The 24,102-nt window shown below is 36.0% G+C and overlaps 1 protein-coding gene across 1 annotated transcript in view; it reads right to left on the reverse strand.

Moving 5' to 3' along the window:
• ME1 (malic enzyme 1) overlaps positions 1 to 24,102 on the reverse strand; it is a 264,699-nt gene that overhangs the window by 134,753 nt on the left and 105,844 nt on the right. Inside the window, exons 4-5 of the mRNA XM_027856507.1 lie at positions 16,349 to 16,424; positions 12,003 to 12,164 (exon numbers count right to left, since the gene is read on the reverse strand). Of these exons, the coding sequence (XP_027712308.1) occupies positions 12,003 to 12,164; positions 16,349 to 16,424 (238 nt within the window). The remainder of the gene's footprint in view (positions 1 to 12,002; positions 12,165 to 16,348; positions 16,425 to 24,102) is intronic.

A 24,102-nucleotide genomic window follows, 5' to 3' on the forward strand; every position in this document is an offset into this window, starting at 1 on the left:
CAGTCACCCAATCTATATTAAGTCTCACATGTCCTAAAAGGAAAACTGACAATTTGATCCATCTAGTTACTATCTTATCTTTCTTTTTTTCATTACTAAATGTTAGAAATAAATGTTTAGTTCATAAGGGGAGACTCTACTTTTTTTAAAATTTTATTTCTTCTATTCTGAAATTAAGAAATAAAACAAGAATTTCCATTACAAAGTAGAATGGAAAAAAAGATGATTGTACATGAAACTGCAGATCTATTATACACAACTTGTTATTCCTTTTAAATATATGTGATTGTGTAACTCCCCCACCTGCTTTTTTTCCTTCCCTTCCCTCACCGTCCTAGAGATGGTGATCATTGGATACGTGTGTGTGAATGTGTACACACACACACTATTCTATACATACTTAGATAGACACTACACACCCACACACCCACCCACCCACCATTCAATACATACTCCTATTTATCAGTTCTTTCTCTAGATGTAGATAGCATCTTCCTTCATATGTCCTTTGTAGTTTATCTGGGTATTTATAATAGTCAAAGTAACTTAGTCACTCAAAGGAGTTCTTAAAATGCTATTACTATACACAAAATTCTCCTGGTTTAGCTCATTTTACTCTCCATTATTTCATGCAAATCTATCAAAACAACTCTGAGGTACCACATCATACCTCTCAGACTGGCTAAAATGACAAAACAGGAAAATGATAAATGTTGGAGAAGATGTGGGAAAATTGGAACACTAATGCATTGTTGGTGAAGTTGTGAAATGATCCAACCATTTTGGAGAGCAATTTGGAACTACGCCCAAAGAGCTATAAAAATGTGCATACCCTTTCACCCAGCAATAGCACTTCTAGGGCTATATCCCAGAGAGATCATACAAATGGGAAAAGGACCCACATGTACAAAAATATTTATAGCAGCTCTTTTTGTGGTGGTAAAGAATTGGAAATTGAGAGGACACCCACCAAATGGGGAATGGCTGAACAAGTTGTGGTATATGAACGTAATAGAATACTACTGTTCCATAAAAAATGATGAGCAGGCAGACTTCAGAAAAACCTGGAAAGACTTACATGAATTTATACTGAATGAAGTGAGCAGAACCAGGAGAACACTGTACATAGTAACAGCCACATTCTATGATGACTAAATTTGATAAGAATCACCTCTTCTCAGCAATACAACGATCTAAGACGACTCCAAAAGGCTCATGATGGAAAATGCTATCCACATCCAGAAAAAGAAATATGGAGTCTCAATGCAGATAGAAGTATACTATTTGCTCTTTTTTGTTTGTTTCTTCTTTCTTGTGGTTCCTCCCATTGACCCTATTCTTCTTTACAACATGATAACGTGAAAATGTTTAATATGAATGTATATGTAGAGCCTATATCAGATTTCATGCCACCTTGGGGAGGAGGGAACAGAAGAGGGAGAAAATTTAGAACTCAAAATCCTATCGAAATGAATTCCGAAAACTAAAAAGAAATTAAATAATTATTTTTAGAAAAGAAAAAAAGAAATTATAGCTAGAGGGATGAGCAAAAAAAGAAGACATTGGCCAATATCAAAAATTATTGCAAATCTAGAAACCTTTAAAAAGAGAATAATTCTGCAACAACTATAAGCAGAGACTCAAAGAAAAAATGGATTTTCCACAAGGACATGAATGTCTAGAACAAATAGAGCAAGAGATAAAAAAGGAAATAACTGTTTTGGAGGAAAAAACTGGAAGGAGGAAAAATAACTTAGAAGAGAATGGTAATAAGAAATGGAATTCCTGAAAACTAGAATAGACCAAACAGAAATTAATGATTCCATCAGACAGCAAGAAATATTAGGTCAAAATAAAGATTTGAAAAATAGAGGAAAACTTAAGATATCTGATACAAAAAACAGTAGACCTGGAAAGCAGGTCAAGGAGAGATAATTTAGGAATCATAGTACTTCCCAAAAACCATGATTAAAAAAACAAAGCCAAAAACTTCTCAGATCTATTAGAACGAGAGGTTAAAGTTAGAAAGGATCACTGATTGCTTTTTGAAAGGAATCTTCAAAAGAAAAATACCCAGGAGTGTCACAGGCAAAATCCAGAGCTCCACATCAAAGAAAAATACTTTAAGCATCCAGAAAGAAGCAGTTCAAGTACCAAAGAGTCACAGTAAGGATCACACAAGACCTGTCAGTTTCAAGGGAGACCTAGGAATACTAATACTGTTTTCCAGAAGGCAAAAGGTGTAGTTTTAGTTTTTAGTTTGTTGTTGTTGTTTTTTTTTTTGGCTAACCAAGCAAGTCACACAGTTAGTAAGTGTTATGTGTCTGAGGCCTGACTTGAACTCAGGACCTCCTAAATCCAGGGCTGGTGCTCTAACCACTGAGCAACCTAGCTGCCCCTAAGAGGGGTAGCTTTAAAACCAAGAATAACTGACCCCGAAAAGGTGAGTATAAATGTACAGGGAAGTGGAACTTTAATAGAAAACTGAAAAACATTTCTGATAAAAAGACCAAAGCTAAGTAGGAACTCTGAAATGGAAACACAAGAGTAAAGAAAAGTTTTGTTTTTCAGTTGAAGACATATCGGGGTGAGGAAAAGAGAATTAACAGATATTTCTCACTCAATAAGATATTCCTTCTTCAATTCTCTGGTTTTAATTCTTCCCCCATGACACCTCTCACATTCTCCCAAAAACTGCCTCACTCCTATCAAGAGGTTATAGAAATCATAATCTCACAATTCCTCCAAGGACTTGGCTGGGGTACATCATTCGTTCCCCTCTGACCTCCACCTTCCTCTTCTGATTTATTAAACTTTTTCTACTCTAACTTCTTTGCCTGGCATTCAAGACCCTCAAGAAGCTAGTGTTGCCCTATATTTCCAGTCTTATTTAAGATTATTCTCTTCTACAATCCTATAATTCAGTGAAAATGAATAATGAACTGCCTCAGAATCCCACTCTTCTACCTTCTTGCTTTTAATTTCATGTTCATCCCGATACAGGAAATGGTCTTCTGACGCTTCTTCATCTTGTGAATTTTCACTCACTCTTCAAAGTTCAATGTGAATGCCAGTTCTTCCAAAATTCTTTTTATGATCACTCAACCACCTGCCTCTCCCCATCTTCCGCATCACTTAATGACACGGCAGCCATCTCTCCTAGCCCCCAACAAAAACAACAACTAATGTTGCATTAAGAGAGGCACTGCATTTTTAATGGGGAATGTTAATAGTTCTCTTCTATTTTGTCATTGTCAGAGGCTCTCTGAAGCACTGTAGTCAGTTCTTGGCATTACAGTCAGGAGAGTGTCATTAGCTGAAGGAACAGGGAATATTTATCTTGAAGAAAAAAACTTAGAAAATGATAGTTGTCTTTAAGCTTTTGAAGAGCTTAAAATATTTAAAGTATTTGTAGAAGAGATAATGGAATAGTTTTGTTTGACGCCAGAGGACAGAAATAGAAGCAATGTATAGTATAGAAGCTGCAGCTAGGTGGCGCAGTAGATAGAGCACTGGCTCTGGAGACAGGAGGACCTGAGTTCAAATCCGACCTCAGACACATAACACTCACTAGCTGTGTGACTGTGGGCAAGTTACTTAACCCCAACTGCCTCAACAAAAGAAAAAAAAAAGGAAAAGAAAAGAAGAATGGCAGATTTTTATCCAGGTATGGGTTAAACTAGATGGACTATGATGTCCTTTACAACTTTGAAACTCTGATCCCATGACATTTCCCCTTGAACCATATATACAACATTTGGTTTTGCAAATGTCCAAAGGACTTAATATGTAATATTAAGTATTACAGATATCTGTATTTGTGGTCTTATCTCTCTACTAAACTGTAAGGTCTATGATGGCAAAGATTAGGTGTACTTGAACTCTGTAACTGCTTCCAACATCCAGCAGAGTAGAATGGTAAGCACTTAATAGTTGTTGTATGAAAGACTGTATTAATTAATTGATGAAACCAATATATAACCAAATTACTTCCACCCTCTAGTGAAAGCTTTTACGTTGATGTCAATTGAGCCTGTCAATGTTATTTCATGAAAATTAGGCAAAATGATTGCATGACAAATTAAAAAGGGATTTGAAATCAGAAGGTTTAAGATTCAATTCTGGCATATCTATGTCCTTCTCTGATGCTGTTTCCTTATTAAAAAAAATAGGAATAAAGAGTATCTGCACTAATAGCTTCACAAGATAATTATATATATTGACTTATACTTGTCAAGACTGTCCTCTATTAAAGAAAACGATTACTTATTTACCATTTCATGTTTTCTTTTTTAGCCACTCACCATAAAAGAATGGAATTATTTTCAAGTAACATATGTGATCTCTAGTTGCTCAAAAAGAGAAAAAAAAAAGGGGTGGCGGCCTCCAAAACTGTTTTGAAATAAAATTTATTTTGAAAAGAGGTCTAATTATTACACACACACACATACACACACACACAGAACCAAAGTCTGCAGAATATGCGGCAGCTAACTCTTTAATTCATTCAAAAATGGCTCAATTGAAATCTGTGTAGCTTCAAATCCCAGCTGTTCTCTCATCCATAGAAAACTTTAAATAATATCTTGGCAGCTTCTGAGCCGCTGGTGCTGAAGTGCCAATGTGCTAATAATGGCTGCCAGCACTAAAATTCTTCTATTTCTTCATGGATAGTGCATGTATATTTAGATTTTCTAAAAATGAATTAGGAAGGAAATAATTGGAAAAAGATGTCAACATTTGTTTTGTTTTCTACATTCTTTCACATTCTCTATTCTGATATAAAATATCAGCCATAGAGAAGTATGACTAGAATTATGTAATTAATTCCTTTGAATACTTATGCACAGCAAAGCAGAATTTACCAGGTGATGAAAGTTATGAAATTCATCTGACAATAACAGTATTTAAGATGTTGTTATGTGAATTTAGAAAGTAAGACAATTATGATCTTTTCGACATTATACTTGAGAATTGATCCTAGGATGAAAAAGTAACTTGATAAGATTAATTTTTAAAAGTCCATTTTGATAGTGCTTTTGTTGTGGTCAAGAAGTATTCGGAAAAAAACAGATATTGCACATTTTTTATCAAGTACTCATAATATACTAGTAGAGGGAGAAATAACCCTTTTTAGCTTTGGGTGCTGAGAGTGGCATTGTTTATGTGTGCAATTACCTTAGGCATGGGAGAAAGAAGAAAAAAGGTATCATAACATAAGGGGAAAGATAAGAGAGGGAAGAGAGAAAAGGAGAGAAAGCTAGATTAAAAAAAAAAGAATTTAGAGCAGAACTGCCTGTCAACAATGCATTTCTTATATTTCTCCATGGCTGGGGTATATTTGGATTTTTCTAAAATAAATTAATGGAAGGGGAGGAAGGCATGTGGAATACTACCAGTTTTTATGAGTAAATTCACAAATTCACTATTAGGACTGTATTGGGTATACACAAGACAGGGATGGAGTGCATCTAACAGGTGTTAGTAAGAATATATTTATACATATTAGTGCAAAGAGTTTGTAAAGAGAGGAAAAGAGAAAAAACTTGCCTATGTAGACCCATCTAGATAATACACAAAGTAGCTACAACGTAGAAGAATGGCAGAAAAGACGCTGAGAAACTCGTAGAGACAAAATTCAAGGAAGGAGCTAGCAACAAAAGACATGACCTTAGCTATCTATACTAAAACGCACAAAGTACAGGTAGCAAGCAAGGTGAGCTAGAAATTCCATTACATTGCTAAGTGTTTATTAAGAAAAGCAGGAACAGGTAGGTGGTGCAATGGATAGAGCTCCAGCCTTGCAAGTCACTTAACACCAACTGCCTCATCAAAAAAAACCCTCCCCCCCCCAAAACAAACAAACAAACAAAAAACACTCAGCAAAGGTAACACAGGTCAGAGTCTTAATATAAAAATAACATATGGCCTTTTCTTTATTTGGAATCAATTTCAGCAATAAGGAAATAGGGATCATTTATTCTAGAATACATAATTAGAGCTCCTTTTGTACTCTTAAGAGAAAAACATATAATATTGTCTTATTTTCCCTAAATTTTCTCAAGTGGATCCATTATTTCCCTCCCACTTCCAATGCCCATCATACCCATCTTTCAGAGAAAGATCTGTAATTAGCAGAAAGCTTTACCACATTACAACTTCCAGATCCAATTTAATATATACATATTTAAACCCTTGAAAATTTTAAAACAAATTTAAATTTGGCCACATGGCCCACATATGAGGCTAACCCTTTGATTCCACAACACCACCAAGTGTTAGGGAAAGAAGTGATGCTGTCACTCCATTAGTTCAAGTTCAATGTTGAAATGAAGCAAAGCACTTCCAGTCATTGAGCAGCTAGCAAAAAGTTTACTCTGCTTAAACACAGCAAGGACAATGAATGAGGATATAATGGCAACTGGCTTTTATAGAACTGGCCCTTGCCTCTATAAGGAAACGTGTGTTGAGCAGGGGACGGTGTGGTCACTCAAGTGATCTTTAGACATCCACCAAGTCAGAGGCCCAAAGGTGAGGCTTTTTATTCCCTTAGTTATGACAATTAGGGAAAACAAAGTCATGACAGATGGGTGGGGGAGAGGTAGGAGAAACCCTGGTAGATTATGCTACAGTAAAATAAGCTAACCATTCACAAAAGGATTCTTGGTAAATTGATATAACATAAAGAAGAGGTCAGAAACATTTTTAAAGTGAGGTTCCAAACTGGAACCCCACTATTCTCTGGTTTTCTTCTGAGTGTGTGGTAACCATGCATGGATTATTGCAAGAATGGGTAAAGTGAAGATAGGATGGAGCTGATTCTTGCCAGCAGCAGGAAGATAACAGGTAGTAATTCCCACAACAGAAAAAGACATGGCAGCATATATGCTGCCACAACACCAGGCCCCAGTGAAATCTTTGGCATATATGCTAAAGGATGCTGACTCTGACATAGAGTATTCTTCTGTTAATGTTCAATAATCTCTGAAAGACAGGGTTCCCATAACATTTGGCACTACTATGTTAAAGAGAAAAGGGAAGGGCTTGGTAGGTGTTGTTAAAGACATGGCTGTAAAGACCTTGGACAGAGTCACTGCTCAAACTTCTCGGCATTCTTTGTGTCTAAGATCTCTGAAAATTTCTAACATGGCTTACGCATAATTCTCCAGAAACATACTCAACATAGGGGTACAAAAAGACCTACAGATCTGTGCATGAACACCAGACCCCTGTAGCCCTGATGGGGTTGGAATCTGGGCCCCAGAAAAGAAAAACCCTGGACTTTCCCACATGGCCAAATCTCTGGCATTCCCCTGAGGCTATGTTCCCATCAACTGGCCTTTCATTGTGCCTACACCCAATCCCCCCTCCATTGTTTTACCTCCCTATGACCCCTGGCCATTTCCCAAACTTAATCTTAGCTAGGCTCCATTGTCCAGGTCCCAGGAGTTCTGTTCACCCCAGCTTACTGGCCACTCCCATCCAGATCTCCTTAGACCCCTCCTCCTCCAGTCACTCCAAACTACTTGGCCACTCCTAGACCCCTCCCACAGTCTTTCTGTACATAAGGTCCATCTTGTCTCCATTAAGATGCTGAGAGTCTTAAAATCTAGCCAAGGCTTAGCTTTTTATAATCTAGCCACTGCTCAGATTCTTAAAATCTAGCCACTGGTTAGCTTCTTATAATCTAGCCACTGCTTACCCATGTTCAGACTCCTTAAGAGTCTGCCCAATATGATGGATGTTCTAATAAACCTTGTCTTTGGTTGAAAGAAGGCTTGGGTCAAATTCTTTTGGGCAGGACCCACTTATTGTGATTTTGGGGTCCCAGCACCCCTGAACCCCTAAACTGCATCAGCCCTATTCTTCTACCATGAAGAATTCTCTCCTAATTCTTTCATTCTCCTCATTCCAAGACAAACAGTTCTATAACAAATAATGGGTTAGGCTATAAAGACAACAGTCCAGAGGTTCTGGCCCTCCCTGTTTTTATCTGTTGCTTCCAAGTTCAAGAGTGGTTCAAGAGTAGGGGGCAGGCTGGTGTTCTTATTAGGCCTATTGACACTATCAGCTGTCTTCTTGCCCGAAGACTCAACTATCCTTGCCTCCTTGATTATATTAATGCACGTCAGTGGCATACTAACAACACTAGATTTTTTCCAGTGTCCTATTTCTTTGGTTTTCACTCTTTTGGGGTAATGTATCTCCCATACATGTGATCACAGCAGCATGGATATTAATCAAAAGGGGTTGACTCATTTTTAAATATAAATTTATTAAGTACCTTCTCAGGCTTTGACTCCAAAATAATCCATTATATATGTATGATTTCTCTTCTAAGGAAAAAGCAATAACCAAAGCAAAAAGCAAATAACCTCTAAGAAACAATCAATTATTAAAATTAAAAAAAAATTAGACCTGTCATTTCCATCTGAGTAGAGATTACTAGGTTAAGATGATCCACTTAATGACCCTTGAAGGAATATGATCACACCACACTCTAGTTGTAATTGCTGCCAATTGAATATCGAACTTATGCTATCTGCTACAGGGAATGATTAATCTACCCTCTTGCTTAAAAAGTCCCTATGAGTAGACATTTACTAACATAATATTCTTTCTTTTAAATGTTTAAATTGTAACTTTAGCAAAAGCGAAGTTAAAAGGTACATAGCATTAAATAATCATTCTAGTGATGGGAGAAAAAAAATGGATCTTCAAAAGAACATCTATCCACCAAACAGTCAATGGATCAATATTTCATGTTCTTCAACTGGTGTAACTTGGATTACAGTCAAGATTTAGGTAACTTATTTCAGGATTTGTCAGGGAGCCTGTTCACAATCCAAAGAGATATTAATAATGCTAAGAACTCTCAAACTGAAAATGGACATGTAACAACACACGTTCAAAAGCGTCAAATTCATATAACAAAAGCTGACATCAACTAAGCCATATTTAGATATAAATTTTCTTTTAAATAGATGATTCTTAGGTTTCAAAAGTTCAAGAAGTTTCAGGGTTCATCCCAAATAAAAATCTCAACGGCACTTTCACTTTCAATTTTCTCACCTGGAGTGAAAAAGAACACATATCTAAAATGAAGGAGTTGGACTGGCACTTTTCACCACAGCTCTTTCTGCCTTACTGATAAAAATCAGATAATTTTGGAACTATTATGGAAGGAGAGAGGGTAGGCATTGAATATGGAAAGAAAAAGGAAAACAAGAGAGAAGAAGAAATAATGCAGGGTGTCTAATGCCTTTACAAGAAGTTGACATGACAGTTAATGATTACAAAGCCCCCCCCCCCAATGTCTCTGAAATTCTGTGGTCTCTAGGAATTTCTGTTTAGCCTAATAATGGATAGATATTTCCAGATCAGACTGATCTCTAGAAGTACTATTCACGCTTTAGGATATCAGATTTAGAGCTAGAAGGGATCTTACTGGTCACCTGGTTCAAAACTCTAACAGAGGAGGAAACTGAATACCAAAAGGTCGTGTTTCACCAAGGACACACAGAGAGTAAGAATTGGTATTTTTGACCCCTGGTCCTCAGATTCGCTTTGTTTGATTTAATTATTTAGATTTCTTTCTAAATGTGGCCCTAAGGGAACAAAAAGGGAGAGGGGGAGGAAAGGGATAAAGCCCAAGAATGTGTAACTGTTGTTGTTGTTGAGTTGTTTTTCAGTCATGTCTGATTCTTCATGACCCCTTTTGGGCTTTTCTTGGCAAGGACAATAGAGTGGTTTGCCATTTTCTTCTCTAGTTCATTTTACAGATGAGGAAACTGAGGCAAACAGAGTTAAATGACTTGTCCAGCATCATGCAACTAGTATGTGTCAGAGGCTGGATTTGAATTAAGGTCTTCCTGACTCCAGGCCCAGCATTCTCTGCACTGAGCCACTTACCTGCCCCCAACTGTGGAACTATTAGGGAGGTCAAAATGGAAAATGGACCTCTGGGTATTCAAGTAGCATAAAGGGACTGAAGAAATTCCAGCAGAAGAGACATAAAAGGAAGCTGGAAGGGTAGGTGGGAGGACACAGAGGAGAAACTGTCAACTTCACAATATTGCCTAGGAAGACCCCTGATGATTACCCCAAGAATTGGCTGATTCTATCAAAAATATCAGAAAGACTAATATTTTTAACTCTTATTTGGTAACCATATGCTTATAACTTTTTCTCTTGATCAAAGACATAATTTTCAAATAGATTCCTTCGGTTTTGGCGTAGTAACTTCCTCTCATCATTAGTCAGTCGGTCAGTCAAAAAGCATTTATTAAACAGCTTACGATGTGTCAGTCACTGTACTAAGTGCTAAGGATACAAAGAAAGGCAAATATATGGTCCCTACCTTCAAAGAGCTTACATTTTAATGGAAGAAGTCAATATGAAAATAACCGTACATAGGAGATTTAGACAGAGCAAATGGAAGGTAAGCTCAGACCGAAGGACCTAGCAACAATAGGAAGAAGGGGTTGGGCTGAGGGGTGGAGGGGGATGAGGGCGCCCTCAGGCAGAGAGTAAGGGAGGATTGGACAAGGAAAGGCCTCTTAAAGAAGATGGGATCTGAGACGAACCTTAAAGGAAGCCAGGAGTCTTCTACTTGGGGGGTAGGAGTGGGGAGAGGAGGGGGAGATAGCCAGTGAACTATCACCTCTCATAAATAATATTTTAAGATGCCACATAGATTTCTTGATTTCTGAGCATTACTTGTTTTTAACGTATTTTCTTATTGACGTAGAACATTTTAAACTAAGCAGAAATCACAACAATGGCGATAACATTTTCAGTGATTTCAAAAATTTCTGAAAACATTTAGGATAAGCATTGAAAGATTATAGTACAGCGGGAAGGGAACTACATTTGGAGTATGGAGGACCTGAGTTTGAATCTTGGCTCTGTAAATTACTATCTGTGTGACCTTGGACAAATCAACTAACTTCTCTGAATAAGTTTCCTCATGAGTAAGATGAGGGTGTTGAGCTAGATGAGCTCTAAAGTCCCTTTCGATTTAAAATATATTATTTATTTCTATTTAAAATCTCATGATGCGGCAAATATTTCCATTTTAAAGAAAATTTTCTTTCAGAGACCTTGTTAGAAGAACTTTTTACGATATTCTCACCTGATAGATGGGTTCAATTTGGGTTTACAAAAACTGAATATGTCTGTAAGGTAATAAGAATTCATGCTAGTATGAAAAGCTAGATTTTATATGATCTAGATAACAGGTAACAGATTCCAATTTCAGGTGTTTAAGAATCAAACCTGATTAAAAATGCATAAAAAGGACAAAGAAAAACAATGTATTAATATAAGCAAAAGGTTAATTTTTTAATGGTTTCATAATTTAATGATGCTAAGATGATAACTATAAAGACTAAACCATCTCAACTTGAGGGGTAAGACTTTATGTGATGACTACTTATGTTGGATTTAGCTTTCAATTATAAAACAAGTGTCTGAGGATCTTCCTCCTATTTGACTATTATTTCTCATATCCATCGTGGAGATTTTTCCCTTTAATTTTAGTTCTATGTTGCTATTCATCACCTAGCTACCAGCTGGGAAAAAGAGTGAGTGGCAAGGTAGATAATCTGCTTTTTCACTCAAAGATCCTAAAACTGATGTAGGAGCACAAAATGTCACACTCAAAGTCTTTAGAAAAATGTGTTAGTGCCAGAACAATTCATATTGGGCAAAACCCTTAACAGTATCATAGCTATAGGGACGATCCATATATTTGCAGAAAGAATATTTCTAATTAATGTATGCGGTGATAGAGCAACATCTACTTATTAAGAGAGAGGGTACAAAGCATTTATGAGAAGGCGAGTGAAATACTAAGTAAGTATGGAAAAGGTTAACCCTTGAGGACAGAGGTTAGAAGAAGAAAAAAGAAAAAACAAAATAAATTCCAGGTACAGGGAGAAGAATGAAAATAAGAATCAGTCTAATTGTTTAAATGTACTGGGCCATAAGAAATCATTTACCTCATTCTCAGTTCCCACATCGAGGGTGACAGGCAGACACTCTTGAGGATTCACCCCTCCACAGGCAGTATATAATGCCAGTTTGCCAACAGGAATGCCCATTCCATTGCAGCCAAGATCACCCAAGCCAAGGATCCGTTCTCCATCAGTCACCACAACAGCCTAGAGAGAAAAAGAAATCTACTGCTATAAATAACTATTTGGAAAGCCTAATACATATTATAGTTTCTGAACGCACATTTAGGACATACCTGGTGACTAAGAAGACCTTTAAAAAATAATCCTGATTATGATAATTAAAAAAGAATAGAGAATATGTATGAAGAACTCTAAGAATGATGGATCAACTTCTAAGAGATGGAAATAGAGAAGGGAAAATAGAAAGAGGAAGGATGAGTAGGGAACAATAGTGAAAAAGTAGGAAACTCAACTTAGGAACTAAAATTAAAACTTAAGACTTTCTTTTAAGATGATATGATTTCAGGGGTAGCAAGAAGACATCTGCAGTTCTTCAAAGACTTCCCAAAATGCTGGTACTCAAGTTATCTAAGGTTTACCTTATCTTGTCAATTGATTAACTTTTCTATTCTGTAACCATTACCAAATAGTTTTGGCAACTGCTGCTTTTTAACATAGTTTGAAATCTAATATAAGTTGGTCTCCTTTACTCCTGCTTCTTTTTTTCCCATTATTTGCCTTGAGATTCTCAACTCTTTGTTTCTACAGACAAAGTCTATTATTATTTTTATCTACATCTGTACAATAACCCCAGGGTAGTTTGATTGGTATGGTACTAAAAAACACATCTGTAAGATAATCTATACAATATCATCACTTTTATCATACTGGCATGGTCCAACCATAAACAATGAACACATCTTCAATTAGTTAAGTTTTTGTTCATTCTTATAAAATTATTTTGGTTATGTTAATTCCTGAGTATGTCTGGTAAATGAACTCAATAATTTACAGCTATTTAAATTTTTTAAAAAATATGTTCCTGTTATGTTTTCTTAGTAATACACAAAAAAACCTGATGATTTTATGGACTTATTTTATATATCTTAGTATCTTACCAAAGTTATCATTATTTCAATTAATTATGCAGTTGAATCTCTAGAGTTCTCTAAATACATAATTATATCACCTGCAAGTAACAATAATTTGGTTTTCTCTTAGAATCATAGTATAAAATGAGTGTTCTGGCTCTCTCTCAGAATCAAGTCTGATATATTTTAGGGTTTCAGGGCACTATGAGGAGTTTATTGCCATTGGATCAAGTTCATCCATCATTAACCATGGTGACATCTATTTTACTCATTTTAGCCAGATATATTCTTTTAAAACCAAAAAGCCCCACTATTTTTACTACTGCCTTGTCTGAAATCATGATTGCTCTCCTTAACCTACTTGTTCATATTAGCCTAAGGTATAATTGCTTTTACTAAGTACCTCATTTCACCCTGTGTCAATCTTTACATTTCAAAGTGTTTGTTTGTTTGCTGTAAACTACTGATAGGAAAGTTAATTTTATTGTTAAATCAAATATAATAATTTGTTCTTTGATTCACTTTTTAGGATTAAATTACTTCCAATTTTTAATCCTTGTTTCAACCCTTTATTGAATGTTACTTTTGTTGCATTATGGTCACTGAAAGATGCATTTAATATTTTTATTTATTATATAATTAATCACTATATATAATTATTATATTATATAAATACATAATTAATATAATATTTTTTCATCATTTGTTTGTGAGGTGCTTATACTTTAATAAATGGTGAATTTTTTGAAGGTGCCATACACACTTGAGAAATAGGTATATTCGTTTGTATTCCCATTCAATATTTTTCACAGGGCTATCATATCTAACTTTTCCAAAATTCTATTCAGGTCCTTCATTTCTTTTTTGTTGTTGGTACTTAGATTTATCTAGGTCTGAGGGGTAAATTCATGTGCACCATTAGTATGATTTTACTATCTATTTTTTTCCTATAACTCATTTAATATTTCCTTTAAGAATTTATATGCTATGTCATTTGGTGCATATATGTTTAATATTGATATTAATTTGATGTCTATGGAGCCTTTCTGACAAATGAAATTTCCCTGTTTATCTCTTTTAATTAGGTCTATTTTTGCTGTTACTTCACCTGAAACCATGATTGTTACACCTGCCTTTTGAACTTCTGCTTTAGCACAAGATATTCTACTCCAGCTCCTTATTTTAACTCTATGTATCTTTCTGTTTAAAGATCCATTATCCCTTGTAGGACTATCAGTTTTATTAAGTAAGTTATTCTTGGTTGTAAGCCTAGATAGGTTGCCTTCTGGAATATTATATTCCAAGCTCTACATCACTTTGCAGTGGCAACCGCCAAACCATCTATGATCCTGACTATGGCTCCTTAGTATTTTTATTCTTTCTAGCTGTTTGGAGGATTTTCCTTTGATCTGAGAGCTTTGGATTTTGACTACAATATTCCCTGGAGTTTTCACTTTAGGGTTTCTTTCCAAAGGTGAACACTAGATTCTTTCAATTTCTACTCTGCCCTCACAGACATCTGGGTAGTTTTCTTTCAAGATTTCTTTAATTATGATGTTTAGGTTTTTTGGTCCGTTATGGCTTTTAGGTACCACAATGATTATAAAATTATTTCTTGTTGAACTGTTTTCCAGGCCAGTTGTTTTTGTTAAGAGATGTATCATATTTTCTTCTATTTTTCAGGCTTTTAAATTTGCTTTAATATTTCTCAATATCTCATGGAACTTCTATTGGTCAATTTAATTCTAATACTCAGGAGTTATTTTCTTGGGCAAGGTTCTGTACCTCTTTTTCTAAGCTGCTAATTTTCTTTTCATATCATTGTTACACAGTTTTCATTTGGCTTTTGAAGTAGCTCTTTAAAAAAAAAAAAAAGAGCTGGCTTTAAGTCTTCTAGGAACTCTAGTTGCAATTATGTCCAAACTGCATTTTCTTTGAGACTTGCTTGTAGATATTTTCAAGTCATTCTCTTCTAGTTTGTGTCTTTATCTCCCCTATCACCATAATAGCTGTTCATAGTTGGATTATATTTTCATTGTTTGCGGATTCTTCCAGCCTACTTCTTGACTTCAGATTTTATTTTAGTGTTGGGCTCTTTACTTCTAGGGGGAATTTTTGACCTAAGTTTCTGTCCTCTTACATCCTTTTCCTCCTGTCACAGCTCAGGTGAGGGGGCCTACAAGCTTTCAGTGTTCTCAGAATGATGTGATTCTGGGAGGAGTATGCTCACTGCTATCTTGATCTGAACTCTACAAGTTACTGACCCAGGTTTGGGTCTGTCAGTTGGTTTTGAATTAGGAGTTTAGTAGGTTGCTGCTGGATTCAGTCACTATTAGTCCACTGGGAGGCTCTGCAGGATCAAAGCACCTGAAAATGCAGGTTCCCCTTTGGTCTGGGATCCCTATCCTAGTTATTCCACTGCAGTCTTAAGTTCTGGGTCAATGGCTAGAACTGAGTCTCAGCTCTGCTCATGGGCTAAGAGTCACAGATCTACCATCTGCTTCTAAACTTGTTACTTGTTCAGTATAGGTCTGGAGCCCTGCTGGAGACCACTCCTCTCTACTGGAGATCAGGGAGAAGAACAGGTTGGATCAACATGAGGCAGAAATTACCTTTCTCCCTCCTCTGTGCAGCAGGAAATGGAAAGTGTGGGACAGAAAGAAGGTGACACCTTACCTCTCTCTCTACCCTGGAGGCTGGAGAGCAAGCAGGTGGAGCAGAAAGTGGAAGTCTGGTGGCTCATGGGGAAATAGACCGTGTGCTGGTACAAATGGAAGCTGTGTAGTCATATGGAAGTTCACGTCTTAGCTCTGACCTTCTTGCTTACCTCTCTATCTGGATCCCTGTATTCCATTCAAAAACTGCCTTTGCCTAACTAAGTGTATGCCTAACTTTGCTGTAACTTTTCCTCCACTTGGTAGACATCTTCTCACAGTCTCCTTTTCATTTGATGCCCTTGGTCTATAATTTCCCTTTCTTCCAACAATCCAATCCAATCCAATGAGCTTTAATTAAGCATCTATTATATACAAGGACAAAATGAAAAATAGCTCCTGCCCTTAATGAGTTTATATTCTATTACACAAACAATAGGGAAGGCTCAGTAGCAATAAAGCAGCTCATTAACAGTTTCCTTAGACAAGATTAGATTTACAAGCAAAATTCATAAAGAAAATATAAATCTGAAAATATTATTTGCCCTCATTAGAATGGAATATGATAGTACAGTCAATGATTCACGAAATCTTACAGAGAAAACAAAAAACAACATTTACCATAGGAAAGACAATATCTTACCTTGACAACATCTTCAGGCCATGACTTAAGCAATGTAACAATGTGACCTCGGTCATGGATACTGATAAAGAGACCTCTGTTTAAAAAAAAAAAAAAAGTTGGTAGTTTTCATATAAATTGAAAAAAAAAAGTAGAATGGTAATCACATTCCAGTGAAACATTATGTATTTTTACTGTACTTCAAGCATTGATTAATCCATTTATGTAGGTACTCTCTTCTACTGATATAGATTACTATAAACAAAGCAACAAAAAATTCATAACCTAGTAGCCAAACTTCTATGAACTAAGCTAGTCTGATCCGAAGAAAGCAGACGTGTATTATGTTTGAATGGTGAGAACAACAAGAATTTACACTCCACACATATAGCTTCTTTTTAAGGAATGAAGAGTTATCTCCACACCATTGAGTTACCAGTGTAGAGATCTTTCTTAACAATTTAAACTAGATAAGGAATTTGTTTTAGTATATAAAATCACACTATCTCTATTACATTTAGCTAATTACACAATGAAGTTTGTCAACTGCTAAGCCTATAATAACCAGAGGAACATTTGTAAAATCATATAATTTTTTTTTATGAATATAAGTGTTTGTTAGTATGCGTGAAGTTCATTTGCTTGCTTGAACAACAAGAGCACTGATCGTGTAAAGATGGGAAAATCTGTTATAAAGTCTGCACTGAAAGATACAAGGAGACATTGGATAGAGCGGGAGCCTCTGAATTAGGACCTGGTTTCAAGTCCAATCACTGACACTAGCAGCGTAACTCTATTCGAGTAATTTTGGCCAACTAGATGGCATAGTATATAGAGCTCTAGACTTGAAGTTAGGAAGATCTAGGATGAAATCTGATCTCAGACACTTTTTCAGCTATGAAACCTTTGGCAAATCACTTATGTCAGCCTCCATTTTCCCATCCATAAAATGGGGATAATAATAACACCTACTCCCAAAGTTACTTTGAGGATAAAATGAGATAATATTTGTAAAATGTTCTACAAACCTTAAAGCATTATAAAGCTAGGTATGATGAAGATGATGATGATGATAATTTTTTACTTTGGGTGACTCCAAACTTTTCTTTGGAGACCATATTGTTAAATGAATCAAAGCCACTCAGCATCATTGAAGATGATTAATTTTAAACAGATGGGTGTTTATTTCAGGAAAAGGCTAAGAGGATAGTCTTTAAGGTACAATTTTGTTAAAATAAAAATCTGTTTCATGGTTAATAAGATAATAGGCACAGAGCAGTTTTTATTATATTCCCTTCACCTTTCAGTGCGACTATGAAGAAAATGGCATATAATAAAGAACAATTGTAAAAGCCTACCCTTGAAGCATGTGTATATTATTTTCATAAACATTTTCTAGATACTAGTTAATGATTTCTAGGCTCTTTTGGTCTCATCAATTTACAACAATTAAAATTTCTCAAGGAATGCTAATATTCTCTGTCATTTATAAACTTCTCCATTTCCAATTTTGTTGCATTAACAGCTTGTTTAAATATGTCAAGTTGAAGTTGTTTTCATTATGCACTATATCTTCTCATTTTAATTTTTTTCCTATTTTGTCACTGATTTTTATTTTTTATGTAACAAGTTAACGGTATGACTATATACCAACAGCTGATTCCAAAATGATTCCCATATAAGTAACTCTTTCCTGTCTGGTAAGACATAATCAATATCTTTTATATGATGTTATTTGTTACTTATCCTGGCCAATGCCTCCTAAATCACTTCTCAAAGAAATATTCATGATATATAGGCGTGTAACTTCTGCATAGGAAGTACACAAGGTTTTAGCCTCTCTCATTTATTATTCCTTAAGCATATTTTCTAAAATATTATTCATCATCCCCCGCTTTGTGTTGAAATCACTCACTATTAAATTGTATTTCAACTTAATTTAGAGAATGTCATTAAATCTTCAGAGAATTTCTCTATGTCTTAATCCCCTGTAACAGATGCTGGAGAATAAATTCATGATGATCTTTTCTGCAAAAACTTATCAGCACTGCAACATAAGCATTCCATGAAATAAAAGCAATTCTGCCCAATTCTTTCACTAAGAAGTACCAATGATCCATCCATCCAATTTAGCTGCAATTTCTATGTCTTTTAGTTTCATTTCTACTATAAATAATTATTTTACATTTTACTATTTATACTTTCCCTCTGACATTATACTATATTATTTGTTTATACTATAAATGAAATCATAAGACAAAAGACATTACAGCTAAATGGGGATAGTACACATTTGCTCTACAATATGGAGACTGTCCAGAATGATATGATTTGATTCTTCCAGTACTATATCCAATCGTTGGTCATTGTATAAGGATTTCACATTTAGAGCAGCGAAATCAAACACAAGTAGAAATGGATCCCTATAGGCTACATATTGAACTAGAATACCATAAATTAACATTATCTATATTTTATTGTATTTTTATTTATTTTGTTAAATATTTCCTGATTATATTTTATTTTGGTTTATAAAGAGTTTTGTGAGCTTCAAGTTTGATGCCTCTGTGAATCTCCTATATAGAATTAGAATATTCAAGTTCTATTATCAATTTTGCTCAATGGATATTGGGCAAGTTACTCACTCAATATGAAAATTAAAAAGAATAAAGCACTATGTGGAAATAAAGTAGTATTAACTTAAAGTATAATTTATTACTTATTTCTCTTTTTGGTAATTTGAAGATGGTTACTAGAGGTAGCTGAAGTGATAGCCAAATAATAAGCAATCACCTTTGTAAAACTTCCACTTAAAGATTGGGTGCTTTAATTTCTCTATAGTTCCAAACTGGCTTGAAACCTTTTTTCATAAAGAATTCTCCAATTTCAGTATGACAGGCTGAGACTTAGTCCATTCAATTCTTCTGGATTTATTTTTTAATTGCTGAGAAGAAGAATGATCTCAAAATATATTTTCAACCTTCAGTTGATGGCTGAAAATTTTTAACAAGAGATTTCCACAAAAAGAAAATTATTTGCTGATTTAACAGACTAGACATTGAGAAGATACCTAGTTGATGAGCAAAATCCACTGTGCCTTAATTTTTTTTTGGTCATATTTGTGGATTGAACACTGGATGTTAATATTTTCCACCTTAGTGCAAGAAAAAGGAGGCTTCCTTAATTAGTTGTTTTTAGAAGCACAGAAAAAAAAAAGATAGACTTCAAACATCTTTTTCAAAATAAACAAGTCTGATTCATTTACATGCAACTGTCAATAGCAAGTGAATTCAATTTCTCCGGAAACCCATATGGGCTATTTTAATAATAGGTCAAGAAGTATTTGAAAAAAAATCTATTGTGGAATTTCCTATAGTATAAGGACTAAAAAAAAATCAGTTTCTAAATGTGAGTCATCATTCTGTACATATAGTATTTAATGGTTAGTTGGAAGGAGTCATAAACTAATGATGGGGGATGGGATTCGCCCTGGACTCCTGAAAGGAAGGACCTGGTGGTCTAGTGGTTAGGATTTGATGTTTTCACCGCTATGGCCTGGTTTAGATTCCCATTCAGGGAACCGTAAGTTGTGGTCCAGGTGTGCTGGGAATCTCGAAATTCAAGGGCAAAAGGCACAGATCTGCCTCGAAAGAATTTGACTCAATCCTTCCTTCAGTCAGAGACAGGTTTATTGTGTCATCAAGAGAAGTGGAAGGGATTTTAGGAATCTGGGCATTTATGATCCCAATACAAGCAGGCCAGGCTCTTAAGGAATCTGAGCGACTTAATGGGGGCAAGATGTATGCTTCTGTACATAAAGACTGTGGGAAGATCTAGATGTAATCAAGGAATGGTCAATAGCTTGAGATGACCTGGAGGTAACAGAGAAGGAGTCTAGATAGAATTCAGGAGTGACAAATAGCCTGGGATAGAGTCAGGTGCAGACAAAGAGGGCCACAATGAAAGGGCAGTTAAAAGTGTTACTGACTGGCATTGGCCAGGTGCCTAAGGTGAATGCCAGAGCTTTGGGTTCAGGGGCTCTGGAGTCCAGGTCCCAAAGACACGGTCCTTTCCTTTTAGGGGTCCAGTGCAAATCATATACCCCATCACTATCACCACTCTGTGGTCTGCAGAAAGAACTGCATCTAGAATTACACAAATCTTAACTCTTTTCTGTCATTGAAAAGAAGATTTCATAAGTAACCCATTAATTAACATATATCCTAGGGCACTGGATAATAATAAAAATTGGTGACAATTTCAAAAGGACAACGAAAACCGTAAATAACTGGTCTTTTGTTAGGTTTTCATGAACCTAAGATGACCTTTATGTACACATAAAATGAAGCATTAATCTGTATAAACTTTCTAAAAGCTCTGTTCATTCAGGACAGGCTCAAATAGATCCAACTGATAACAGAAATTTATGCTGAAGCACCTTGTTTCTACAGGTTATCTCATAACAAGTAAAAAAATCAGAACACCATAATGCAAGAAGTAATACAAGAATATTCCCCATAACCACTGTGCACAGAAAACAAGTATTAATCAAAAGAACCCATAAATCACCTCTGGGTGGGGGAACCCTGAGACTGCAAAATCCAAGATGCATAACAGTTAAATTAAACTAATCTATTGAAAAACAAATTCCCTAAGAATCCAAAGAAAGACCTTCAATTTTAAAGGGAAGAAAATGTGAATAACATAAAACTATTCTGCAATCACCAGAAAATGCTGGAGAGAATGGAATAATTTTTCCAAAGAATAAGAAACTCAGGATGTGGCTCAAGATCATCTACCCTGCATATCTGAGCCTAATCATATACGAAAAGAGATGTTTACTCAACAGAAATATTTGAAACATTCTTAGAAAGAAACAAGGCTGGAAAAGTAGGGTGGGGATGTTGTGAAAAGCATTGTGACCCAGTATAAACTGCTGGTATTTCATACTATAGATGTGGGAGGGTTACTCAAGATTTCTGAGAAGGGGAGTAATGTGATTAGACCTATTAATTTAGGGAGATCACTTTGTCAAGAGTAGGAAGGATGAATTAGAAAGGGAAAAGCCTAACGGAAGGAAAATCTGTTGTAGGGAGCTGTTACAGTAGTTCATTGAAGAAGTAATGAAGGCTTTAACTAGAGTTGTGATAACGCGAAGAGGAAAAGAAAGAGGAACATATAAAAGGTATGGTAGAGGTCAAATAGACAGGACTTGAAACATCTGGGATTTGGGAGGTGAGGGGGTGGGAAGAATCGATCAGCATCTTGGGGTTTGCAGTCTTAGGGAGCCCCCAACCCCTAAATGATTTATGGGTTCTTTTAATACTTGTTTTCTGTGTACAGAAGTTTTGAAGAGTTTTGTTGTATTGCTTCTTGCATCATGTCCTTCTGAGAGATCTTTAATCTTTAAATTGTCTCTTTGCATCCTGTCTTTAAGACTATTATGTTTTTCTTGTATGGAGAACATTTTCTTTTAATGTTACTGCTTTTTGTTTCTTTTTCTTTCACTTCCCTGTATTTGAGGTGAAGTCAAGATTGTCTTTTTTTTTTTTTTAAGGCAATTGGGGTTAAGTGACTTGCCCAGGGTCACACAGCTAGCAAGTGTCAAGTGTTTGGTCTGAGGCCGGATTTGAACGCAGGTCCTCTTGACTTCAGGGCCGGTGCTCTATCCATTGCACCACCTAGCTGCCCCCAAGATTGTCTTTTATGTTCATGTATTTGCATTCCCAAACCAATATCCTTTCTTTTGTTTTTTTTGGTGAGACTTGGTCACCTTGGTTTCAAGTTCTTTTTTTCTACTTAACATTTCTACTGTGAAAACCATAAATTGTGCTCTCATGATTCTTATTCTCTTTTAAAGCACTCAGGAAGCATGTTATAGTTCCATCCTCTGTCAAAATCAACAAGGTCTTATGCCCCATTAGGTGCTGTATCATGTTCCTTTGCTTTCTTTTATTATTCACAGATACCTGAACTTGTTTACCAGAACTGGAGGCTTTTTCTGTTGTTGGTTTATCTACTTACACTCAGAAGTCTTTTGAGGTTTTTTTTTCTTCCCAAGATCTTTGGTAATTTCAGTCTCTCCCCACCCCCCTTATTCTCCCTTAATGCTCATTTTCTGACTCCATCCCCTCTGGTATCTGTTTCCCTTAAGAGTAGATCTCAAAATATCTCCGCCTCCTCCCATGCCAAACAATTGTTCACCATCTTTAAGTGGTCTGTGACTTTGGCCCGAAGTGACTTTTGGCAGAGACAACTGGCCACAGCTGGATTATCAGTTCTTTTGCTCAGGCTTAGTGGAGTACCACACAGCCCCCCTCACACATGTCCTGACCCATTCCCTCTGTTCCTCAGTTCCTTGGCCCAGCAGCACAGACCTCTACCACATTTCTATTGCAGCCCGAGCAAATCTCTGACTTTTGGAGTTCAGGGCTCCTTGTGGCAATGGGAGTACACAGGAATAGGGGGAGGTCAGGATGTAGAGGTAAGCTGTATTACAAGCCTAGATACGTATCCTGCCTGCTTCCTCTGATCCTCCAAACAGGCAGGGCTCTGTTGCAGCACAAAATACTGCCATTGCACGGTCTGGGCCGGAGCAAATTTCCAGCTTTTGGAGTCTGGATCTCTGTGGCACTGGGAAGAGGAGTCAGGTATAGAAATGAAATCTCTTGCAAGCCCATGGGTCGCTTTGTACAGCCTCACTGCCAGGAGTGTGGTGGGCAGAGGGGAAGGAGATTCTTAGTGAGTGTGGTTAAACATTAGTCCATAGAATTTTTACCTTGTTTGGGTTCTTGGTGTCCTAGAGAGCACAGACAGCTAAAATTGATTTATCTCTGACTGGATAATTTCTAATTTGGAGATATTTGAGAGGACATAATCATCAAATAAAATGCATCTCATTGGTCACAACATCCAGAAGAGCCCAGCCTTGTTCTCAATCTCTCTGTTCATTTAATATATGGTCCAGACTGTTCCCCATTCTTGTTCTGCTTTCTCCTACCTTCATGCACATGTGAAGGCCTATGTGCTTGGAATGGATGCTTTCTACAACTTCATTTGTTAAAATACTTCTTTTCTTCAAAGTTCCAGCAGAGGTATATCCCTTACGAAATTTTCCTTAATAGCCTCATCAGAAATGATCTTTCTTCTCTTTTCAAAAGAGCTAATTCTTCTCTACTAAATCCTTCTTACTGCACTTAACATTAAAACTTTTATTATTTTTACTTTTAAATGTTTTATCCATCTGCAAGCAAGATTATAATTTCTCTGAGGGAGAAACCTAAGTTTTTTCACCTCAGTACACCCAAAGCGTTTCAGGGCCTCTGGCACATGGTAAGCCCTTAGTTAAATGAACTGAAGATGATGTCTGGTATTGTTTGTTCGCTGTTTCTTAAGTGTTAGTCTTAACTTCCCTAAGAGTAAACTTTTTAAAAATAGGAGTTTTGTTGTACTCCTCTTTTCTAAAATCTCCCTGTCACCTCAAATAGTCCTGCATAGACAGAAGATGCTCTATGTTTTTAATTATTAATTAATTAAATTGAATTGTTGGACCTTCAAAGAATCTGAATTATTAATCACAGGAATAACCACCACAGTAAATAGAATTAATAAAAGTGTAGCCAATGAAATTAAGTCTTGGTAAAACCAATACTAAGGTTTTTTTGTCCTGTTTCCCCCCACCCTCACCCCCACAATAAAGACTAAACTCCAATAGTAGAATCATTTGACTACATACATTCTATTCAGCTAGGCCTGGAGTAATTTATGGTAAAAAT

This window comes from Vombatus ursinus, unplaced genomic scaffold (genome assembly GCF_900497805.2).
Source record: "Vombatus ursinus unplaced genomic scaffold, bare-nosed wombat genome assembly UNPS02000582.1, whole genome shotgun sequence".
Lineage (NCBI taxonomy): Eukaryota > Metazoa > Chordata > Mammalia > Diprotodontia > Vombatidae > Vombatus > Vombatus ursinus.